This window comes from Lagenorhynchus albirostris, chromosome 19 (genome assembly GCF_949774975.1).
Source record: "Lagenorhynchus albirostris chromosome 19, mLagAlb1.1, whole genome shotgun sequence".
NCBI lineage: Eukaryota > Metazoa > Chordata > Mammalia > Artiodactyla > Delphinidae > Lagenorhynchus > Lagenorhynchus albirostris.
Window position 1 is genome coordinate 24,849,776 of NC_083113.1, and position 21,053 is coordinate 24,870,828.

General features: G+C 38.3%; 1 protein-coding gene across 3 annotated transcripts in view; it reads left to right on the top strand.

The window, feature by feature from the left end:
* Positions 1–21,053, top strand: part of PHKB (phosphorylase kinase regulatory subunit beta) — a 200,587-nt gene that overhangs the window by 157,907 nt on the left and 21,627 nt on the right. For 2 of the 3 annotated variants that reach the window (XM_060132510.1, XM_060132513.1), the window contains exons 21-26: positions 750–811; positions 896–1,058; positions 2,171–2,252; positions 4,093–4,150; positions 5,288–5,378; positions 9,216–9,418. In XM_060132510.1, coding sequence (XP_059988493.1) covers positions 750–811; positions 896–1,058; positions 2,171–2,252; positions 4,093–4,150; positions 5,288–5,378; positions 9,216–9,418 — 659 coding nt within the window. Of the gene's footprint in view, positions 1–749; positions 812–895; positions 1,059–2,170; positions 2,253–4,092; positions 4,151–5,287; positions 5,379–6,303; positions 6,395–9,215; positions 9,419–21,053 lie in introns of all 3 variants that reach the window. The other variant, XM_060132511.1, reaches the window with a different exon arrangement.

Consider the following 21,053-nt stretch of genomic DNA (forward strand, 5'->3'; position numbering starts at 1 on the left):
AGAATGACCAAATATTGGTTTCCAGAATGTAGATAATCAACACCTTCATGATCCTGAAAAATGGAGAGTTGGCAACGTCTCATCATTGGATAGCCCTGAAATATATTACTGTAGCAAAATCCAAAGCGTAATTATCTTTTCTGAAGACAACATTGGTATTTCATGTTTTTTTTTATTTCAAAATTTTATTTTCTAACATTTTAATAAATACTGAAATTTAATTGAGCTTAAAAATAAGAGGATGGAAAGAAAAACAATTCATCTCATGTTGATTCTGCTATTTATTATGACTCATGAGCTTGTAGCTTGATGTGTATGTTCTATTTCAGGGGGATTTGTTGTATGTGAAAATCTGTCTGATTGTAGAATGTTCATTTAAGAAGTTACTTAAAAATCATGGCTTTTTTTTGGGGTTTTTTTTTTTTTGCGGTACGCGGGCCTCTCACTGTTGTGGCCTCTCCCGCTGCGGAGTACAGGCTCCAGACACGCAGGCTCAGCGGTCATGGCCCAGGGGCCCAGCTGCTCCACGGCATGTGGGATCTTCCCAGACCGGGGCACAAACCCACGTCCGCTGCATCGGCAGGTGGACTCTCAACCACTGCGCCACCAGGGAAGCCCAACATCATGTATATTTTTTAAGTAAACTTTTTAAAAAGTATTATATATTTACAGAAAAGTATGTACATAGATCATAAGGTTGCAGCTTGATGAATTTAAGAGCTGTGACTCTTTTCTCAATCACGTTTCAGACACTAATATCTGGAGCTGTGGTAGAACAACTTGACTTCTTACGAATCAGTGACACAGAAGAGTAAGTTCTTTTAGGTTATTATTGTGTTTCTTGAGATTACATTAGGAATGCAGGGAATCTGAAACTTTTTCTTTTAAATTCTAGGCTTCCAGAATTTAAGAGTTTTGAGGAACTAGAACTTCCCAAACATTCAAAAGTCAAACGACAAAGCAGTACCTCCAATGCTCCTGAAGAAGAACAGGAGCCAGATGTCACCATTACTGAATGGAAAAACAAACCCACCCATGAAATTCTTCAAAAACTGAATGTGAGGAAGATGCAATTCCCACATGGCCCTGAGTGAGGTTGGCAGAGCAGGAACTCCCAGGGGCAAACCATATTTCTTCTTGTCCTCCCAGAGAAGGTTGTAGTTAACCTGGAGGTAGATGCCTGTCTGTACCTGAGGCAGTAATGAGAGGTAGTTCTCATGGTCTGATATTAGTGCGGATGTCTTAAAGATGCTTAAGGAGTGTGTTGTCTTGAGTAACCCATTAAAGAAGTATAGTTTCCTTTGGGATCTCCAGATTTCTCTTTCAGTGCCCTTTGTCGCCTTTTCCCAACCCAGGTCTTCTCTCCTGTCTCAGTTTTTAGGTCTAATGCTTGCTTTGAGTCTCTCCAGTTACCGAGGAAAGCAATCCTATAACTACATCCATATGAATATTATGTTAGCAACCTAGTATTATACCTTCCTTAAGGTTATTTTCATTTTAAAGGAGGAGGGGTGGGGGTATAAGGTATAGTACGTATCAAAGGAAATGAAATTCTAATGGTAGAGCTATAAACACAGTGACATTTTATTAGACCATACAAATTTGAGCATGTAGGCTAAATATATAACCTGTCAGATACCAGTTCTTGTGATTGATCGATATTATCTATGGATCGACATAAGCATAAATATGATATAGTAGGCATAAAACATAATGCATATAATAAGTGGTCTACATACATCCCCTCCTTTCATCCTTCTCTCCACATTGGGTTGACAGCAACATGGTCTCCCATTTATGAACAAGTAAAGTCAACAAGGGAGTGATTAAATGACTTGGCCGAATCTCTCAGAGAGTGGCAGAATCAGTATTAATGCTTGTAGACAACATATTTTCTATTCATTACTTATCTTGTTTCCTGGAAAATTTGATTAGTAAATCCTACTACCCCAGGAAGCTAGCTTGCCTACCCACTGTTTCCAGGATAGCTAAAATAAATAGTTGTATAATGTCATCTTACGTTCAGTAGTATATCAATGACATTTTATCTTTTCTCAATTGCATAGCAGAATATTTCCTCTTTGCATCATGTGGTTTCATGATTAGTTATCCCCTGTGGTAATTTTTGTACCCATTCATTACAGTTACTCATAGTGATTTATATTTTCAGGACTATAGTTGTCTGGCTAGCCAAGCCATCCTGCTGGGTATACTGCTGAAAAGAGAAGGGCCCAACTTCATCACAAAGGAAGGTAAGAGTACATGTCTAAGAGAACATTTTTAAATAAAAAGACCTCTCTATTTTTGAACTTATATCAAATATGCATAATGAATATCCACTAAAATGTTACAAATTATTTTCTCCTCTATTAAACCTTTTTTAAAAAAAAACTTTTAAAAGGAAAATTCATACCCCCTTCTCTGATTGTCTGAATGGTGTTGGAACCTGGATTCTGCCTATGACTGTTAACCTCTGATAACTCCATAGTTGTTTATTGACAGTTTCTGTTTCCAGTTTTTTTTCTGTATGTTTCCAAGAACAATATTCAATCATTATAGCTATAAAAATTAGCTCCTTCATGGTCTGCAGTAGCCATTTGAAATGGAACATGGCATTTAGTAGAATTGCACTCTCAAGACTGTTTACAAAAATAAATCATTCTAATCATGTTCATGTCCACTCTGCATTAAGGATGAAACCCAATTATCCCTGAAATCTACACTCGTATGTTGAGTCACTACTCTAAGGAATCTTTGAATTCTACATCATGGTCTACTTCCAGCATTTTATAATACAGAATAATATAGGATACATTTCAAGTATTTAATGTCTAGCTACTCAAAGTTTTTAGCTCATCTGAAAGTTCTCTGTCCAGAGATGCATATTGTTTAGTTAGATTTAGAAATTGAGTCAATATTCTAAACAGCAATGTAATTAATAAAACTTATAGTTCTGGTAGTGAACTAAACATAATTGTTTATTCAAATAAGGTCTACTTAGTTTTTGCATTATTGTAGCTAAGAGATAACTGGCTTGAGTATTATACAGTGAATTGAATAGTCTTAATTTTTTAACTTAATATTATTAAGGCAGAAGAACTTAAAGCAAATTTCAAACAGAATCCTTCATGTTTCTAATTAATCTTGAAACTCAAAGTGTAAACAGGATCCTAGTTATATTGAGGACATCAAAATTTATACTTTAAAACAATAGGATAATTAAAAAGCAGACATTTCATTAGGAACCTAGAATTCAGAATGGTTATTTTAGTAGTGCTTTAAAATGAAACAAAATTTATATAAAATAGTTTATAATGAAAATGTTGAGAGAATTATTTTTTAAACCATTTTTATAAACTTGGGAATAATATTCATCTGTTACTTAGATATTTAAAAGGCTTTAAATGTTTTAAATCTGTGAAACCTTATATATTGAAAATCATAAGCATCTACAGAATCTGAATATAATTTTATCCAATTTGTTATAAAAATAAGTTCAGGGTAAAATGATAAAGATCTTGTCCTTTACCCTTGTTTACCCTTTTTTGTGCTCTGTCCTGTCACGTGGTTAATTTACTGACAAACCAGTCATGATGCCAGACCACATGTAAATTGCTCCCAAAGAATGAAACCCAGTGGTATTTTTTGAGCACTGGTATATGATCATGCATATAACAGAATCACCATAAAGTTTTTTTGAACAAATAAATGAAGAATTATGTATAGTCAGTCTATAGTATTTGTTCAATTTGCTATATTCTGTTTTTTATTTTCTATAGTAAATTAAAATAACTTATTTTTATTTATTAAAAACATAGATTGTGTATTAAGAAAACAATGAATTTCAAGAAATAAAGTACTTATTCCAAATCATATACTCAAACTAAGTAGTAACAAGGGTTGGAGACATTCACACTATATATTTGGGTTACATATTTATATATGTCAGGTAGTTCAGAACATTAATGGATGGATGTATTAACTCTAATGGAACAAAATGAAAATTCAAGAGTGGTTTTTTTTAAGGGGAATAAATGTTATGCATTTAATAAAAAGCATTTTTCAACAAAGACTCTATTATCTGATGTCTAGGTACCGTTTCTGATCACATTGAGAGAGTCTATAGAAGAGCTGGCAGCAAAAAATGTTGGTTCGTATTAGCGTCCTTGTCATTATGTTTTATTTTTATGTTTTCATATTCAGTATCCTAAAGGTAATGGACCAGTCTTAAAGGTGGTTATTCATCCTAATTTTTACTTTTAAACTCCAAGGTTACAGCACTGTGACTCAGCCTACTTTCTAAGAATCTGCCTACATTGCATTTTATCATGGCTCTCCCAAGTTATTAAAAACATGTCTGGGAGTAAAGACACCCATAGGAATAGAACCCGGAGAGGATGCACTGGAATGATGTTCCAATGGCTCTTTCCTACCCTGCACCTCCTCTGTCCCAGCAAGATGCTTTAGGTTCTAATTTGTATTTGGGAAACTTGTTCTGTTATAGAAGGTCATGAAGAGACCAGTGTTTCATTTAATCACAAGCAAAAAATAATATACTTAGGAAATAGTTCTCTCATGACTTAAGTTGAATGAATCCCAGTGATTGTAGTTGCTTCATAACAAGTAACTGATACGTTCTGCAGAGGTAGTCTCTTCCCAGAGACTGAAGAAAAATTAGGTAAGTTGAGATAAGGTTGTTTTATTTCACAATGGGGTAGGTATGTCTAAATGCATGCCATCTTCATTTTTGAAGCAATTATAAGTTTTACTAGCAAAATTTAACATTTTGAAATTAAGAGTATATAAATATATATATATTTTTAATAACCCATTATTATCTAATTTTGAAAAAAAAGTTTCAAGCAGTGTCATAAGAAACTCCCTTAACCTTGATGAGCCTGTTTTCTAATCTCTAAAATAAGGGGATTAGACAAAACAGTCTCTTAGCAGTATTTCAACTCTATGATTTATAATAAATATACCATTCCAACCCAGAAGAAATTATGTAATAGTCCTGTGGTTAAGTCTCAGATTTTCACTGTAAATTCTCAGCACAGTAAGGCATGCAAACCAATAGGTGTTGCTTTTTAGTCAGTAAATTTCAAATGTGGTCTATAATCTTATCTTCGGTTAAGCAAACCTGTATTTGCTTTATGTTTAATACTTATATTTTAGATAAATCATTAGCAAACATTTAGAGTCCTGACTGTTATGTTTAAAAGAACAAACTCCTGGAAGTTTTATTTACTGTATTTTCCCTTTTATGGCTTTCCACTGACATACCCAGGTTGGCGGTACGCTACGGGGCTGCATTTACCCAGAAATTTCCTTCCTCTATAGCCCCACACATTACTACTTTTCTGGTACATGGGAAACAGGTAACATGCACAGAATGTGGAAACTCAAGCTGCTTGAAATGTGTGGGCTTATTTGCGTTCTGAGGGTTAAATATGTCTTTTGGTCTTACAATGTGTGGGTGAAAGCTTCTCTAAAAGTGTTTGTTTCACTAACTTTATCAGATATGACTTAATTTTCTACTAGTTCATCCATGTTGAGATTAAGCAATGTAAGTGTTTTTTATTGGTCAGCTCCCATAGATGTCCTGAAATACAAGAAAACAGTTTTAAACCTACATTTTTATTTTATTTTCTCCATCTAAAAGTCCCACATGAATTTTTACTTTTGAGGGGGCAAAAGTGTCTTATATATTGCAGGTGCTGTGCTTAAAAATCTGTTCTCCTTACAGTCTAAGACTTTTTCAGAAATGTAAAAATAGCAGTGTGAATTCCTTCCTCCAACATTCTGGCAAGAAAAAAAATACTGGTATTTCATTGTATCACTTCCTAAAATTGAGTACTAAGTGAGTCCCCTGATCCAGGGATTTGGTTATATAGGCACCGAAAGAAACTTGATTTAAAGCGGGTTATAGGAATAGAGGGCATGTACCAGTGACAGTCTTAATAATGAATTTTTTAATGCAAAATCAGAATAATCAATTCTTCCTCCTATGCCACTCCCTGCCAAAGGGATAGTTAGGCTCCCTTTTCTTTCTTTTTAAATTGTTAATGGCACAAATAATGCTGGTGGCAGAGGTGAGGATGAGGTTATCTCTCCCTAATTCTGGTTGGTCCTACAATCTGGGAGATTTCAGCTGTTAGGTCGAGTGTCTTGGGGTCATTGTTTCCTCCATATTATTACATGAGGACCTAATTGTGTATATTTTTAAGTCTCCCCGTTCTAGGGCCCCACTCATTCATCATTTAGATTTGTCAACCTCTGGCCTGCTCTCTTCTTCACCCCCAGGTCGGTGGTGCGCCATACAGCAAGTCTTTTAAGTAAACTAGTGGACAGCCTGGCCCCATCCATTACTAATGTTTTAGTGCAGGGCAAACAGGTAAGTATCTGATTTTCAGACTCTTCGTCACAGTCACAAAGGTTTCTGGGCAGGACCCTGGCTTTTAAATCTGGCAAGCCTCAGTGTCATAGGTCTCTCACAGTCACGGCTCAGGCATTTCTACAAAAGGCTCCTTCCCCAAGCAAAATCTAGTCTTAAAGATGCACAGATACTAAGTATTTGTGCTGCACCTCAGAGCTTTAATTTTCAACTTCTGTGTTAACTTGAGATCAGTGAAGATACTGACAAAGAAAATGGTATGATACCTACTAAAGCACTCCAGACAGGCTTAGGATAGGTAGAACAAAGACAGGGAGCAGTGAAGGGCGCATTTTCCCTTCTCCTCCTCTTAAGATTCTTCTCCCCCTTAGAAATGCATTGACTCCCCAGATCCTTAACCCTCTGGACCACCTCTCCTTCCAGCTCCTCCCCTCCCACCAAGGCCAGCTCTTGTCATCTTCTCCTCACAGAGCCATCTCCAGTTAGCAGTCCCTTTCTCTGGGTTCTCACAGTAGGCCTGTGACACTCCTCACAACCTGCCCTGGATCCCAGTTCATTTAAATGTGTGTCTCTCACCCCAGGGTAGGCCGTGAACCCCCAGAGGTCATGGTCCATGTCTTGTCCAGCACCTGTCCCAGTGTGCCCAACATGGCCTTTGAGAGGCACTTGGTGAATGTGGGTTGAATTGAGCCTGTGCACGTGGCTATGTGGAGTGGAATATGGCTGCTCATTTTTTGTTTTATTTTCTATAAGCTCTAATTACCTGGCTGAATAATCATTTGATTGGAATGAAAACCTGCTTGCTTTCTATCTCTCCTTTGGGAGTATGTGTGCTTTGTCATGTCTTCCTGATAGTTAACCTAGGGATATAATAATACAAAAAACTTTAACCTTCTCTGATGGAATCAACCCATTGTTCATATCTCAGGGCTCTTAACTCATTAAAACAGAAATGATTTCATCTTGACATCTAGCTTTTGAAAAGTTGAAAGAATATTTTATTCTGTAATATTTATTAACAATGAAAAAATCATTGTACTAATAAAAAAAACTCCTAAGAAAAATTTAAATCACTTTTCACATATGTTATTTTCTCCAAATTATTAAGAGGTAGAATTTTCATTCTCATTCGTCAGCTAAAAAGACCAAGACACAGGTAGTAACTTATGGGGTTCCTTTCCTCACTGCAATCCTCAAATCCAGCCACAGAGTCCTGTATTGCTGCCTTGGACTGAGCCACCCCTTAAAGAAAGTAAACAGGCTTTGGGAAGCTATTTTTCCTTGGATTTTAGGCCCCTGTAGTATATCTGAAAATATAGTTAATTCTACGATGTATGAGAAGGTTTTGATGATCTCTGAGGTCACTGGCACCTGACAGCTGGAGAGGAGGGGTAGATTAGGGTTGGTCATGTCCATTCTATACACTATCTAGAGGGAGATTACAGCCTGTGATTCTGAGATTCTGTTCACAGAGCAGAATCCTGGAGGCCTTGGAGCCTGTCCTGAGGCTGTGGCTGGACCATTGCCCACCAGACCAGCACATCTCCCAGGGAAATAGTCACTTACAGAGCTGGGTACCTGGGAGGCTGACAGCTCTGCTTCAGGTGTATGAAGTCCATTCATTCACTGCATCTTACACTTTTACAAAAAAGAAATGAGAATGGAACATTCCAAGTTTGTAATTGCTTATTTATGAAATTCCACCCTGAGAACTGAAGTAATATTGTTTCTACAGAGCACTTTCAGATCATCTCAAGCTCCCTGGAATGAAATAGTGCTTTAGTCATCATTGCTTCCGGAGGCAATGATGTGCCTTCTGTTTGCTTTCTTCTTTACAAGATGACATTTTAATAAAAGTAATCGCACTTGGACTAACTGGTTGGTACCAGTTGTGTTACAATAAACTAGCAGTTCTCAGTTTTCACTCCATCACAAAGTTGGGGCAGAAGACACCTGTTCTGCCTTCTCCCCTCATCTCAGAAAACACAGGGCCCTTTGATGTCCTCTTCTTTTTCCTACATCTTATAATCGTGCACTGTACAAGGAAGAGAGTGGGAGAGGGGTAATGAGGAGGAAGGAGGGGCTTCAGACTTTTCTGGGAGGCAGAATGCTAAGGCGAGAGGAGAAGGGGGGAGCAGAGTATTTATTTCTCTTGCCCAGGCTCAACAGCACTCTTGGCTTTGAATTTTCATTGCCATTTCCCTCTGTGCTTTCTCATTTCGCAGGCTTGTGGGCAGTCTTGTTTATTCCCCTCCACAGGCCAGAGATACATCAACAAGTATTTCAGCACTCACTGAAAATGAGTGCCTAGAACTACGCCAGGAAAAGTGGGGCTACACTACAACTCTATGTCCTTACACCTGCCTTTGAAAAGATTACAGTGTTGTTAAAGAGTAAACACTTCCACATGAGAAACTGTAAAAGAGGTGAAGGATATACTCTCAAACATAGGCTGTGCACTAAAGTAAAACCAGTCAATGTATTCTGGTTTCTCTGGGGGGTTTCTAGTACTAAAGTCATTCAGAATAATTTTATCTCATTAGTTATTTATATTCCTTCCCTGATTTTATCCATTCACCTCCACTCTCCTAACCAGGACCCTCACCTGCCCTTGTATTTCAGACCAGACTGAACCATCATGAACTCCAGTGGGAGTCATGCTTTGAAAGCCATTTTAATAAGTAGCAGGAACAGTTATTCTACCTAATTCCCTAGCTTGCATAGAGTAATTTCATCCTGCCAGTCATCCTGAGCCTTGAATTTTTTTCTTTTATCTGTTAGTAGCTAGGACATTTTTACAATAAAATTCTGCCACCTATAGGTAACTCTGGGTGCCTTTGGACATGAAGAAGAGGTTATCTCTAATCCTTTGTCTCCAAGAGTGATTAAGAACATCATTTATTACAAGTGTAATACCCATGATGAGAGGGAGGCAGTCATTCAGCAAGAACTGGTCATCCATATTGGCTGGATCATCTCCAATAACCCGGAGTTATTCCGTGGCATGCTGAAAATACGAATTGGGTGAGTAAAGTACTTTGCATTTGCATAAAGAGAATTGTTCAAGTGGTCCTTGGCCTCTCTGAGTGAAGTGCTGCCCCAGATCTGGTGGGTATTTAGGAAAGTGCATCTTGCCCTAAGTCATAGAGACAACATCTGGTGGTATGAAGAAATAAATACTACTGGCCTGAAAAAAACCCTCCTGTTAAACATATTTAACTCCCACATGAGATGTAGGGGAATAACTCTGTTCTCTGGTAAAATCAAACTCCAGGGGTTTAAGCAGGTATATCATGTTAAACAATAAAACAAACAAAAACCCCATTATGTACAATACTTGTAAAAAATCCTCTAAATAAGTGGATAAGACTTAAGAGAAGAGTGGGGTTTTTTTAGTAAAATTAGGTGTCAGGAGGACACACTCAAATAAAAACTTGGTCCTTTTAAGAATATTCTTCTGTATCCATTTTCTACCAAAATCTAAATTTTAGTCATTAAAATTGTAAGTGTTCTGTTTGGAGAAGTTGAAAGTAAGGCTCTGGTGATCTTGAATCTTCTTAGTCAAGCACTGTGTGAGGCAGTGCAGTAAGCACGTGACCAGGCTCTGGCATCCAGCGGAACTGAGTGCAAGTGCAGACCGCCACTCATCATCTCAGTGGCCTGAGGTCAGTGGCTGAACCTCCCTCCTGTTTTCATACCAGCCTCATTGTTTTGTGTGAGGTGAAACAAAATAATATGTTTAAAAGGCCTGCCACAACCGAGTAAAGTACAAATGAGTCTTTTCATTTTTTTAAACATATTTTTGATTGTATTGAATGCAGGTATCATGTGAATATGTTCTAATTGTAAAAAAGTCAACAGAAAACAATACTTGAGCATATAGAGTAACCTAATATGTGGCCAATTTGGGGGATGATCAAGTGTTTGAAAAGACTATGTAGCCTGTCAGGCGCAAATACCTGTGAATGTGTGTGAGTGTGAATAAGTGTTCAGCTTGCTAGTTGTATAATTAGATCATCAATATCTTTACTATTTCTGTCCTACTTGACTTTCGATTGCTGATAAATTGTAAAATGTTCTCCTGATTATGAATTTGTCAATCTCTCCTTGCATTTTTATCCGTTTTGCTTTATATATTTTAAAGCTTTGTTTTTGTCCATGTTGCCATGTTTTAACAATGAATCTTTCCTTGTGTCATTTATTTTGTAATTGAATTTTTTTTTTTATACATATGTTCCCATATCTCTTCCTGCTTGCGTCTCCCTCCCTCCCACCCTCCCTATCCCACCCCTCCAGGCGGTCACAAAGCACCGAACTGATCTCCCTGTGCTATGCGGCTGCTTCCCACTAGCTATCTACCTTACGTTTGGTAGTGTATATATGTCCATGCCTCTTTATCGCTTTGTCACCGTTTACCCTTCCCCCTCCCCATAGCCTCAAGTCCATTCTCTAGTAAGTCTGTGTCTTTATTCCTGTTTCACCCCTAGGTTTTTCATGACATTTTTTTTTTAATTCCATATATATGTGTTAGCATACGGTATTTGTCTCTCTCTTTCTGACTTACTTCACTCTGTATGACAGACTCTAGGTCTATCCACCTCATTACAAATAGCTCAATTTCGTCTCTTTTTATGGCTGAGTAATATTCCATTGTATATATGTGCCACATCTTCTTTATCCATTCATCCGATGATGGACACTTAGGTTGTTTCCATCTCTGGGCTATTGTAAATAGAGCTGCAATGAACATTTTGGTACATGACTCTTTTTGAATTATGGTTTTCTCAGGGTATATGCCCAGTAGTGGGATTGCTGGGTCATATGGTAGTTCTATTTGTAGCTTTTTAAGGAACCTCCATACTGTTCTCCACAGTGGCTGTATCAATTTACATTCCCACCAACAGTGTAAGAGGGTTCCCTTTTCTCCACACCCTCTCCAGCATTTATTGTTTCTAGATTTTTTGATGATGGCCATTCTGACTTGTGTGAGATGATATCTCATTGTAGTTTTGATTTGCATTTCTCTATGATTAGTGATGTTGAGCATTCTTTCATGTGTTTGTTGGCACTCTGTATATCTTCTTTGGAGAAATGTCTATTTAGGTCTTCTGCCCATTTTTGGATTGGGTTGTTTGTTTTTTTGTTATTAAGCTGCATGAGCTGCTTATAAATTTTGGAGATTAATCCTTTGTCAGTTGCTTCATTTGCAAATATTTTCTCCCATTCTGAGGGTTGTCTTTTGGTCTTCTTTATGGTTTCCTTTGCTGCGCAAAAGCTTTTAAGTTTCATTAGGTCCCATTTGTTTACTTTTGTTTTTATTTCCATTTCTCTAGGAGGTGGGTCAAAAAGGACCTTGCTGTGATTTATGTCATAGAGTGCTCTGCCTATGTTTTCCTCTAAGAGTTTGATAGTTTCTGGCCTTACATTTAGGTCTTTAATCCATTTTGAGCTTATTTTTGTGTATGGTGTTAGGGAGTGATCTAATCTCATACTTTTACATGTAGCTGTCCAGTTTTCCCAGCACCACTTATTGAATAGGCTGTCCTTTCTCCACTGTACATTTCTGCCTCCTTTGTCAAAGATAAGGTGACCATATGTGCGTGGGTTTATCTCTGGGCTTTCTATCCTGTTCCATTGATCTATTTCTGTTTTTGTGCCAGTACCATACTGTCTTGATTACTGTAGCTTTGTAGTATAGTCTGAAGTCAGGAAGCCTGATTCCTCCAGCTCCATTTTTCGTTCTCAAGATTGCTTTGGCTATTCAGGGTATTTTGTGTTTCCATACAAATTGTGAGATTTTTTGTTCTAGTTCTGTGAAAAATGCCAGTGGTAGTTTGATAGGGATTGCATTGAATCTGTAGATTGCTTTGGGTAGCAGAGTCATTTTCACAATGTTGATTCTTCCAATCCAAGAACATGGTATATCTCTCCATCTATTTGTATCATCTTTAATTTCTTTCATCAGTGTCTTATAATTTTCTGCATACAGGTCTTTTGTCTCCTTAGGTAGGTTTATTCCTAGGTATTTTATTCTTTTTGTTGCAATGGTAAATGGGAGTGTTTTCTTGATTTCACTTTCAGATTTTTCATCCTTAGTGTATAGGAATGCCAGAGATTTCTGTGCATTAATTTTGTATCCTGCTACTTTACCAAATTCATTGATTAGCTCTAGTAGTTTTCTGGTAGCATCTTTAGGTTTCTGTATGTATAGTATCATGTCATCTGCAAACAGTGACAGCTTTACTTCTTCTTTTCCAATTTGGATTCCTTTTATTTCCTTTTCTTTGATTGCTGTGGCTAAAACTTCCAAAACTATGTTGAATAAGAGTGGTGAGAGTGGGCAACCTTGTCTTGTTCCTGATCTTAGTGGAAATGCTTTCAGTTTTTCACCACTGAGGACAATGTTGGCTGTGGGTTTGTCATATATGGCCTTTATTATGTTGAGGAAAGTTCCCTCTATGCCTACTTTCTGCAGGGTTTTTATCATAAATGGGTGTTGAATTTTGTCAAAAGCTTTCTCTGCATCTATTGAGATGATCATATGGTTTTTCTCCTTCAATTTGTTAATATGGTGTATCACGTTGATTGATTTGCGTATATTGAAGAATCCTTGCATTCCTGGAATAAACCCCACTTGATCATGGTGTATGATCCGTTTAATGTGCTGTTGGATTCTGTTTGCTAGTATTTTGTTGAGGATCTTTGAATCTATGCTCATCAGTGATATTGGCCTGTAGTTTTCTTTCTTTGTGACATCCTTGTCTGGTTTTGGTATCAGGGTGATGGTGGCCTCGTAGAATGAGTTGGGGAGTGTTCCTCCCTCTGCTATATTTTGGAAGAGTCTGAGAAGGATAGGTGATAGCTCTTCTCTAAATGTTTGATAGAATTCACCTGTGAAGCCATCTGGTCCTGGGCTTTTGCTTGTTGGAAGATTTTTAATCATAGTTTCAATTTCAGTGCTTGTGATTGGTCTGTTCATATTTTCTATTTCTTCCTGATTCAGTCTTGGCAGGTTGTGCCTTTCTAAGAATTTGTCCATTTCTTCCAGGTTGTCCATTTTATTGGCATAGAGTTGCTTGTAGTAATCTCTCATGATCTTTTGTATTTCTGCAGTGTCAGTTGTTACTTCTTCTTTTTCATTTCTAATTCTATTGATTTGAGTCTTCTCCCTTTTTTTCTTGATGAGTCTGGCTAATGGTTTATCAATTTTGTTTATCCTTTCAAAGAACCAGCTTTTAGTTTTATTGATCTTTGCTATCGTTTCCTTCATTTCTTTTTCATTTATTCCTGATCTGATTTTTGTGATTTCTTTCCTCCTGCTAACTTTGGGGTTTTTTTGTTCTTCTTTCTCTAATTGCTTTAGGTGCAAGGTTAGGTTGTTTATTCGAGATGTTTCCTGTTTCTTAAGGTAAGATTGTATTGCTATAAACTTCCCTCTTAGAACTGCTTTTGCTGCATCCCATAGATTTTGAGTCGTCGTGTCTCCATTGTCATTTGTTTGTAGGTATTTTTTGATTTCCCCTTTGATTTCTTCAGTGATCACTTCGTTATTAAGTAGTGTATTGTTTAGCCTCCATGTGTTTGTATTTTTTACAGATCTTCTCCTGTAATTGATATCGAGTCTCATAGCGTTGTGGTCGGAAAAGATACTTGATACAATTTCAATTTTCTTAAATTTACCAAGGCTTGATTTGTGACCCAAGATATGATCTATCCTGGAGAATGTTCCATGAGCACTTGAGAAAAATGTGTATTCTGTTGTTTTTGGATGGAATGTCCTATAAATATCAATTAACTCCATCTCGTTTAATGTATCATTTAAAGCTTGTGTTTCCTTATTTATTTTCATTTTGGATGATCTGTCCATTGGTGAAAGTGGGGTGTTAAAGTCCCCTACTATGAATGTGTTACTGTCGATTTCCCCTTTTATGGTTGTCAGTATTTGCCTTATGTATTGAGGTGCACCTATGTTGGGTGCATAAATATTTACAATTGTTATATCTTCCTCTTGGATCGATCCCTTGATCATTATGTAGTGTCCTTCTTTGTCTCTTCTAATAGTCTTTGTTTTAAAGTCTGTTTTGTCCGATATGAGAATTGCTACTCCAGCTTTCTTTTGGTTTCCATTTGCATGAAATACCTTTTTCCATCCCCTTACTTTCAGTGTGTATGTGTCTCTAGGTCTGAAGTGGCTCTCTTGTAGACAGCAAATATATGGGTCTTGTTTTTGTATCCATTCAGCCAATCTCTGTCTTTTGGTGGGAGCATTTAGTCCATTTACATTTAAGGTAATTATCGATATGTGTGTTCCCATTCCCATTTTCTTAATTGTTTTGGGTTTGTTATTGTAGGTCTTTTCCTTCTTTTGTGTTTCTTGCCTAGAGAAGCTCCTTTAGCAGTTGTTGTAGAGCTGGTTTGGTGGTGCTGAACTCTCTCAGCTTTTGCTTGTCTGTAAAGGTTTTAATTTCTCCATCAAATCTGAATGAGATCCTTGCTGGGTAGAGTAATCTTGGTTGCAGGTTTTTCTCCTTCCACACTTTCAATATGTCCTGCCACTCCCTTCTGGCTTGCAGAGTTTCTGCTGAAAAATCAGCTGTTAACCTTATGGGGATTCCCTTGTGTGTTATTTGTTGTTTTTCCCTTGCTGCTTTTAATATGTTTTCTTTGTATTTAATTTTTGACAGTTTGATTAATATGTGTCTTGGCGTATTTCTCCTTGGATTTATCCTGTATGGGACTCTCTGTGCTTCCTGGACTTGATTAACTATTTCCTTTCCCATATTAGGGAAGTTTTCCACTATAATCTCTTCAAATATTTTCTCAGTCCCTTTCTTTTTCTCTTCTTCTTCTGGAACCCCTATAATTCGAATGTTGGTACGTTTAATGTTGTCCCAGAGGTCTCTGAGACTGTCCTCAGTTCTTTTCATTCTTTTTTCTTTATTCTGCTCTGCAGTAGTTATTTCCACTATTTTATCTTCCAGGTCACTTATCCGTTCTTCTGCCTCAGTTATTCTGCTATTGATCCCATCTAGAGTACTTTTAATTTCATTTATTGTGTTGTTCATCGTTGCTTGTTTCATCTTTAGTTCTTCTAGGTCCTTGTTAACTGATTCTTGCATTTTGTCCATTCTATTGTCCATTCTATCTCCAAGATTTCGGATCAACCTTACTATCATTATTCTGAATTCTTTTTCAGGTAGACTGCCTATTTCCTCTTCATTTGTTAGGTCTGGTGGGTTTTTATCTTGCTCCTTCATCTGCGGTGTGTTTTTCTGTCTTTTCATTTTGCTTATCTTACTGTGTTTGGGGTCTCCTTTTTTGCAGGCTGAAGGTTCGTAGTTCCTGTTGTTTTTTGTGTCTGTCCCCAGTGGCTAAGGTTGGTTCAGTGGGTTGTGTAGGCTTCCTGGTGGAGGGTACTAGTGCCTGTGTTCTGGTGGATGAGGCTGGATCTTGTCTTTCTGGTGGGCAGGTCCACGTCTGGTGGTGTGTTTTGGGGTGTCTGTAGACTTATTATGATTTTGGGCAGCCTCTCTGATAATGGGTGGAGTTGTGTTCCTGTCTTGCTAGTTGTTTGGGATAGGATGTCCAGCACTGTAGCTTGCTGGTCGTTGAGTGAAGCTGGGTGCTGGCCTTGAGATGGAGATCTCTCGGAGATTTTTGCTGTTTGATATTATGTGCAGCTGGGAGGCCTCTTGTGGACCAGTGTCCTGAAGTTGGCTCTCCCACCTCAGAGGCACAGCACTGACTCCTGGCTGCAGCACCAAGAGCCTTTCATCCACAGGGCTCCTTAATTTGGGATGATTCGTTGTCTATTCAGGTATTCGACAGATGCAGGGTATATCAAGTTGATTGTGGAGCTTTAATCCGCTGCTTCTGAGGCTGCTGGGAGAGATTTCCCTTTCTCTTCTTTGTTCTCACAGCTCCCAGGGGCTCAGCTTTGGATTTAGCCCCGCCTGTGCGTGTAGGTCGCCGGAGGGCGTCTGTTCTTTGCTCAGACAGGACGGGGGTTAAAGGAGCCGCTGATTCGGAGGCTCTGGCTCACTCAGGCCCGGGGGTAGGGAGGGTCACGGAGTGCGGGGCGGGCCTGCGGCGGCAGAGGCCGGCGAGACGTTGCAGCCTGAGGCGCGCCTGTGCGTTCTCCCGGGGGAGTTGTGCCTGGATCCCGGGACCCTGGCAGTGGCGGGCTGCACAGGCTCCCCGGAAGGGCGTGTGGCTAGTGACCTGTGTTCGCACACAGGCCTCCCGGTGGCGGCAGCAGCGGCCCTAGCGTCTCATGTCTGTCTCTGGGCTCCGCACTTTTAGCCGCGGCTCGCGCCCGTCCCTGGAGCTCTCTCAAGCAGCGTTCTTAATCCCCTCTCCTCGTGCACCAGGAAACAAAGAGGGACGTAAAAGTCTCTTGCCTCTTCGGCAGGTCCAGACTTTTCCCCGGACTCTCTCCTGGCTAGCCGCGGTGCACTAACGCCCTGTAGGCTCTGTTCACGCCGCCAACCTCAGTCCTCTCCAGGCGCTCCGACAAAAGCCGGAGCCTCAGTTCCCAGTCCCGCCCGCCCCGGCGGGCGAGCAGACAAGCCTCTCGGCTGGCGAGTTCCGGTCGGCCCGATCCTCTGCGCTGGAATCTGTCCGTTTTGCCCTCCGCACCCCTGTTGCTGTGCTCTCCTCCGCGGCTCCCAAGCTCCCCCACTCCGCCTCCCGAAGTCTCCACCCGCGAAGGGGCTTCCTAGTGTGTGGACACTTTTCCTCCTTCACAGCTCTCTCCCGCTGGTGCAGGACCCGTCCCTATCCTTTTGTCTCTGTTTAGTTTTTTCTTTTGCCCTACCCAGGTACGTGGGGGGTTCCTTGCCTTTTGGGAGGTCTGAGGTCTTCTGCCAGCGTTCAGTAGGTGCTCCGTAGGCGTTGTTCCACACGTAGATGTATTTCTGGTGTATCTGTGGGGAGGAAGGTGATCTCCGCGTCTTACTCTTCCGCCATCTTCCCGGAAGTCCCTCAATTGAATTATTTTTTAAAAATTATTTTTAATTTCAAGCATCTACAAAAGTATAGAAAATAGTATAATAAAGCCCATACGATTACTCAGCTTCAACAATATCATCATATGGCCAATCTTATTTCACTCATACCCCGCCACTACCTACCTCACCCACACTCCCGTCTAGATTTAAAGCAAATCCATCATATCATTTAATCTGTAAATACTTCAGTGTGTATCTCTAAGACATAAGGACTTTTTAAAAGCATAACCATGGTCCCATTACAATGCATGAAATATAACAAATGAATTATTTGTGTCTAATATTGCTGCCATGCCTGCTTTCTGTTTTTGTTTTTATTAGCTTGGTATACTGTCTTCCATTCCTTTACCTTCAATGTTCTTTTTTCATTTTGTATAGATATGTCTTTTATATTTAACATTCATGCCATATTTACTTTTAATCCACTCTGATTATCTTTTAATAGAAATATATGTGATATTTGTGCCATTTCATTTATATTTTGACTTATTTCTACCATTATATTTTGTTTTTTAGTTACCATGCTTTCTTGTTGTTTCTTTTTTTTTTTCTTTCTTCTATTGCTGGATTGATTTCATTTTCCCTTTCATTTCTTTGTTTTAATTTTGCATGTGAGTATGAAGCACTTTATGTAAAATGATTACCCATTTTTCCCCTCAAAAAATTACATTAAAAACTAGTTGCTTATTGGAAGTATCTGAATGCCTCTCGTTTCAACAATTCTCATTCTAGGAATTTAGACATACTTTAACAGCAGTCTTCATTTCATGCTTGTTTGAAATAGTGGGCCATACAATAAAATGCTGTGCAGCCATTACAAGTAACAAGATAGAGTCAATATACTGATATTTATAAATGTCCAAGATAAATTAAGTAAAAAAAAAAGTTGCAAATATATTGTTCTATTTTTTATAAAAGAACAAATAATACTGTATATATATATATGTATAATATATATGTGGAAAAATATACATAAAATCGGTGTCAATTATTTTCTCTGGGAGATTTCTACTTTGTAAGTTATGTTTTTCAGTTTTACTTAAATTTTTTTAGTTGAGGTTATTAGTTTTTAAACTGTTTACCTGATTTTAGTTAGAGTATATTTCAGGTGCGCTTCCCATTCTTTATCTCCTCTTTCTTTTGATTGAGAAATGAACTCACTCTGCATAGAACTTGACCTTCGTTTTCATCCCTTAAAATAATTCCTTTCAAATATTAGGATGTATTCCAAATCAATTATAAGAACTGTGAATCATATCCTGATTTTTCGGTCTCTGTTAGCTCTAAAATTTTCAGCTCTAATTCTTGACTATATATGAGGATGCAGAAATGGGTCTTTCATATGAGTTGTCTCTAAATGAAAAGAGGTGTGATTCTTTGTATCCGTACAGGTATTAAAAGTACTCTGTTGTCACAGATTCAGGCATTTCTCTGAGGCTGACTAAGAAGTATAGGTTATAACTCTTCCAAATCATATTATTTGTAGTAAATGTTCTATTCAGGGGACTCTTTAAGTGATAGTCATCCTTACGGGGACTTAAGCAAAGGCTTAAAGTAAAAGTTAACTGTTCCCCAGGATTTTACAATGCTGTGTTTTTCAGCCTCTAAGTAGATTTTCCTTTACTGCTTATTCAGCATTTTAGGCTAATTTATGTTCTCTCAAAAATCCAATGTAATTTTCTTCCTTGAATCCATCTGACCTGAAGCTTCTTTCTCTGCATGGGAATGAAGTATGTTTATTCTAAAAATAGTTTTCTTCCTGTTTTTGTATCTGCTATTCTATATGTTCAGTGCCTTCTGTGAGAAATAAAATACTCTTTTTTTCTCAAACTGTCACCCGAAATAAAAATGTCAGGACAGAGCATCTGACTTAGTATCTAATGATAGAAAAAATCTAATGATAGAAAAAAGCCTCCTAATGGAGAAATTTGCCGGGAAACTTTATTCACTGTCCTGAAACTCATCCTGGAATTAATCGAGGCATTATATTCCCATTGTGGGTATTAACATTGTCCCTGCCCAACTTATTATATGTATTTCCCCCATATGCTGGACTCACAGGGTCAGCTCTAAACACTGGGACATTGTCAGTTGGGAAGGAGTCTGATTTTTTTTTAATTTATTTATATTTTTAAAATTTACTTTTGGCTGTGTTGGGTCTTTGTTGCTGTGCGTGGGCTTTCTCTACTTGTGGCGAGTGGGGGCTACTCTTCATTGCAGTGCACGGGCTCTAGGTGCACGGGCTTCCGTAGTTTGGCTTGCGGGCTCTAGAGTGCAGGCTCAGTATTTGTGGCACGTGGGCCTAGTTGCTCTGCGGCATGTGGGATCTTCCCAGACCAGGGATCAAACCCGTGTCCCCTGCATTGGCAGGCAGATTCTTAACCACTGTGCCACTAGGGAAGTCCCAGAGTCTTTTTTTTTTTTAAATAAGAAGTAATTTATTTAAGAAATTTACGTCTGCTCAGGATAGAAACCAGATCTTCTCTTCCTATCTGTATTGTGTTCTAGCCCACAAGAGATGTTCAATAAAATTTGACAGATTGTTTAATATATAGGTTATAAGTAGATTCAGGTAGTTTGCCTTGAGCTAGTGATGGGGAATTTAGGAAAAATAAAAGCATGGCTCTCTACTCAGAGAAATAAAAGACTCTTTTAATTTTGATAAATGCGCTTGGTTTGTACAAGTCATGTCCTTCAGGAAATGACAAAGTTAAACAGGGCCTTGTTTATATGAAAATTTAATCATACATATAGAGAATAGAAGGATGTAGCACTTTCTCCACTTATTAATGGAATGGTGCAGTTAATCATATCAGGGCATGGTACAAATTACCTTATAATGGTACTTCTCTAATCAGCATTCCCTGTAAGGATCTAAGGGGATACATATGTGAGTAACATGTTGTTTTTGCACTCAAAAGTTTACTCTGGTGAACGGTTTCATCCTCCTTTCCTCCTCCATCTCCATAACCATATGTTATTTATTGCACACCTATTATATGCTAGACAGTATGCTAAAAATACTTCATATATATTATCTGATTTAATCCATACAACTTTGAGGTAGTCACTAGGACCCCCATTTTAAAGTAAACAACTTGAGATTCAGAGAGCTTAGGTAACTTAAATCAGTAAGTGAAAGAACTGGGATTTATACCCAGGACTGCCTGACTCCAAAGTTCTTGTTCTTCAATCTTAAATACTTTGTGCATGTTTTCACTTATGTATAGTGTTGCTCTCTTTTAAGGGAGACAGGCCTTACTGTTTGTTTCTAAAACCTTATGACCTTTATGGTACCTTCTACATGATTTCAGCCTATGACCCATTTTACATTCAAGTATTCATGTAGCAGCTATGATGTGCATTGTCTCCTGATGGTTTTTGTCTTTAGTTTGTCAGTCCTCCAATCTAGGATCAGTACTATTTAGTATTGTACAGTACAAGACACACCAAGGAGGCTGAACAGTTACAAATTAACAAACATAAAAAATAAGATTTTGCCCCCTTTATTCATCATGAGACCAAGAAAATAGGGATGATTTGGAACTAATTCTAGGTTAGCCCCTTGTACAGTGCAAGAGATATATTAAGATACTATGAAAATTCAGTGAAGTTAAGTAACTTGCACTTGGTCACAATACTAAGAACCA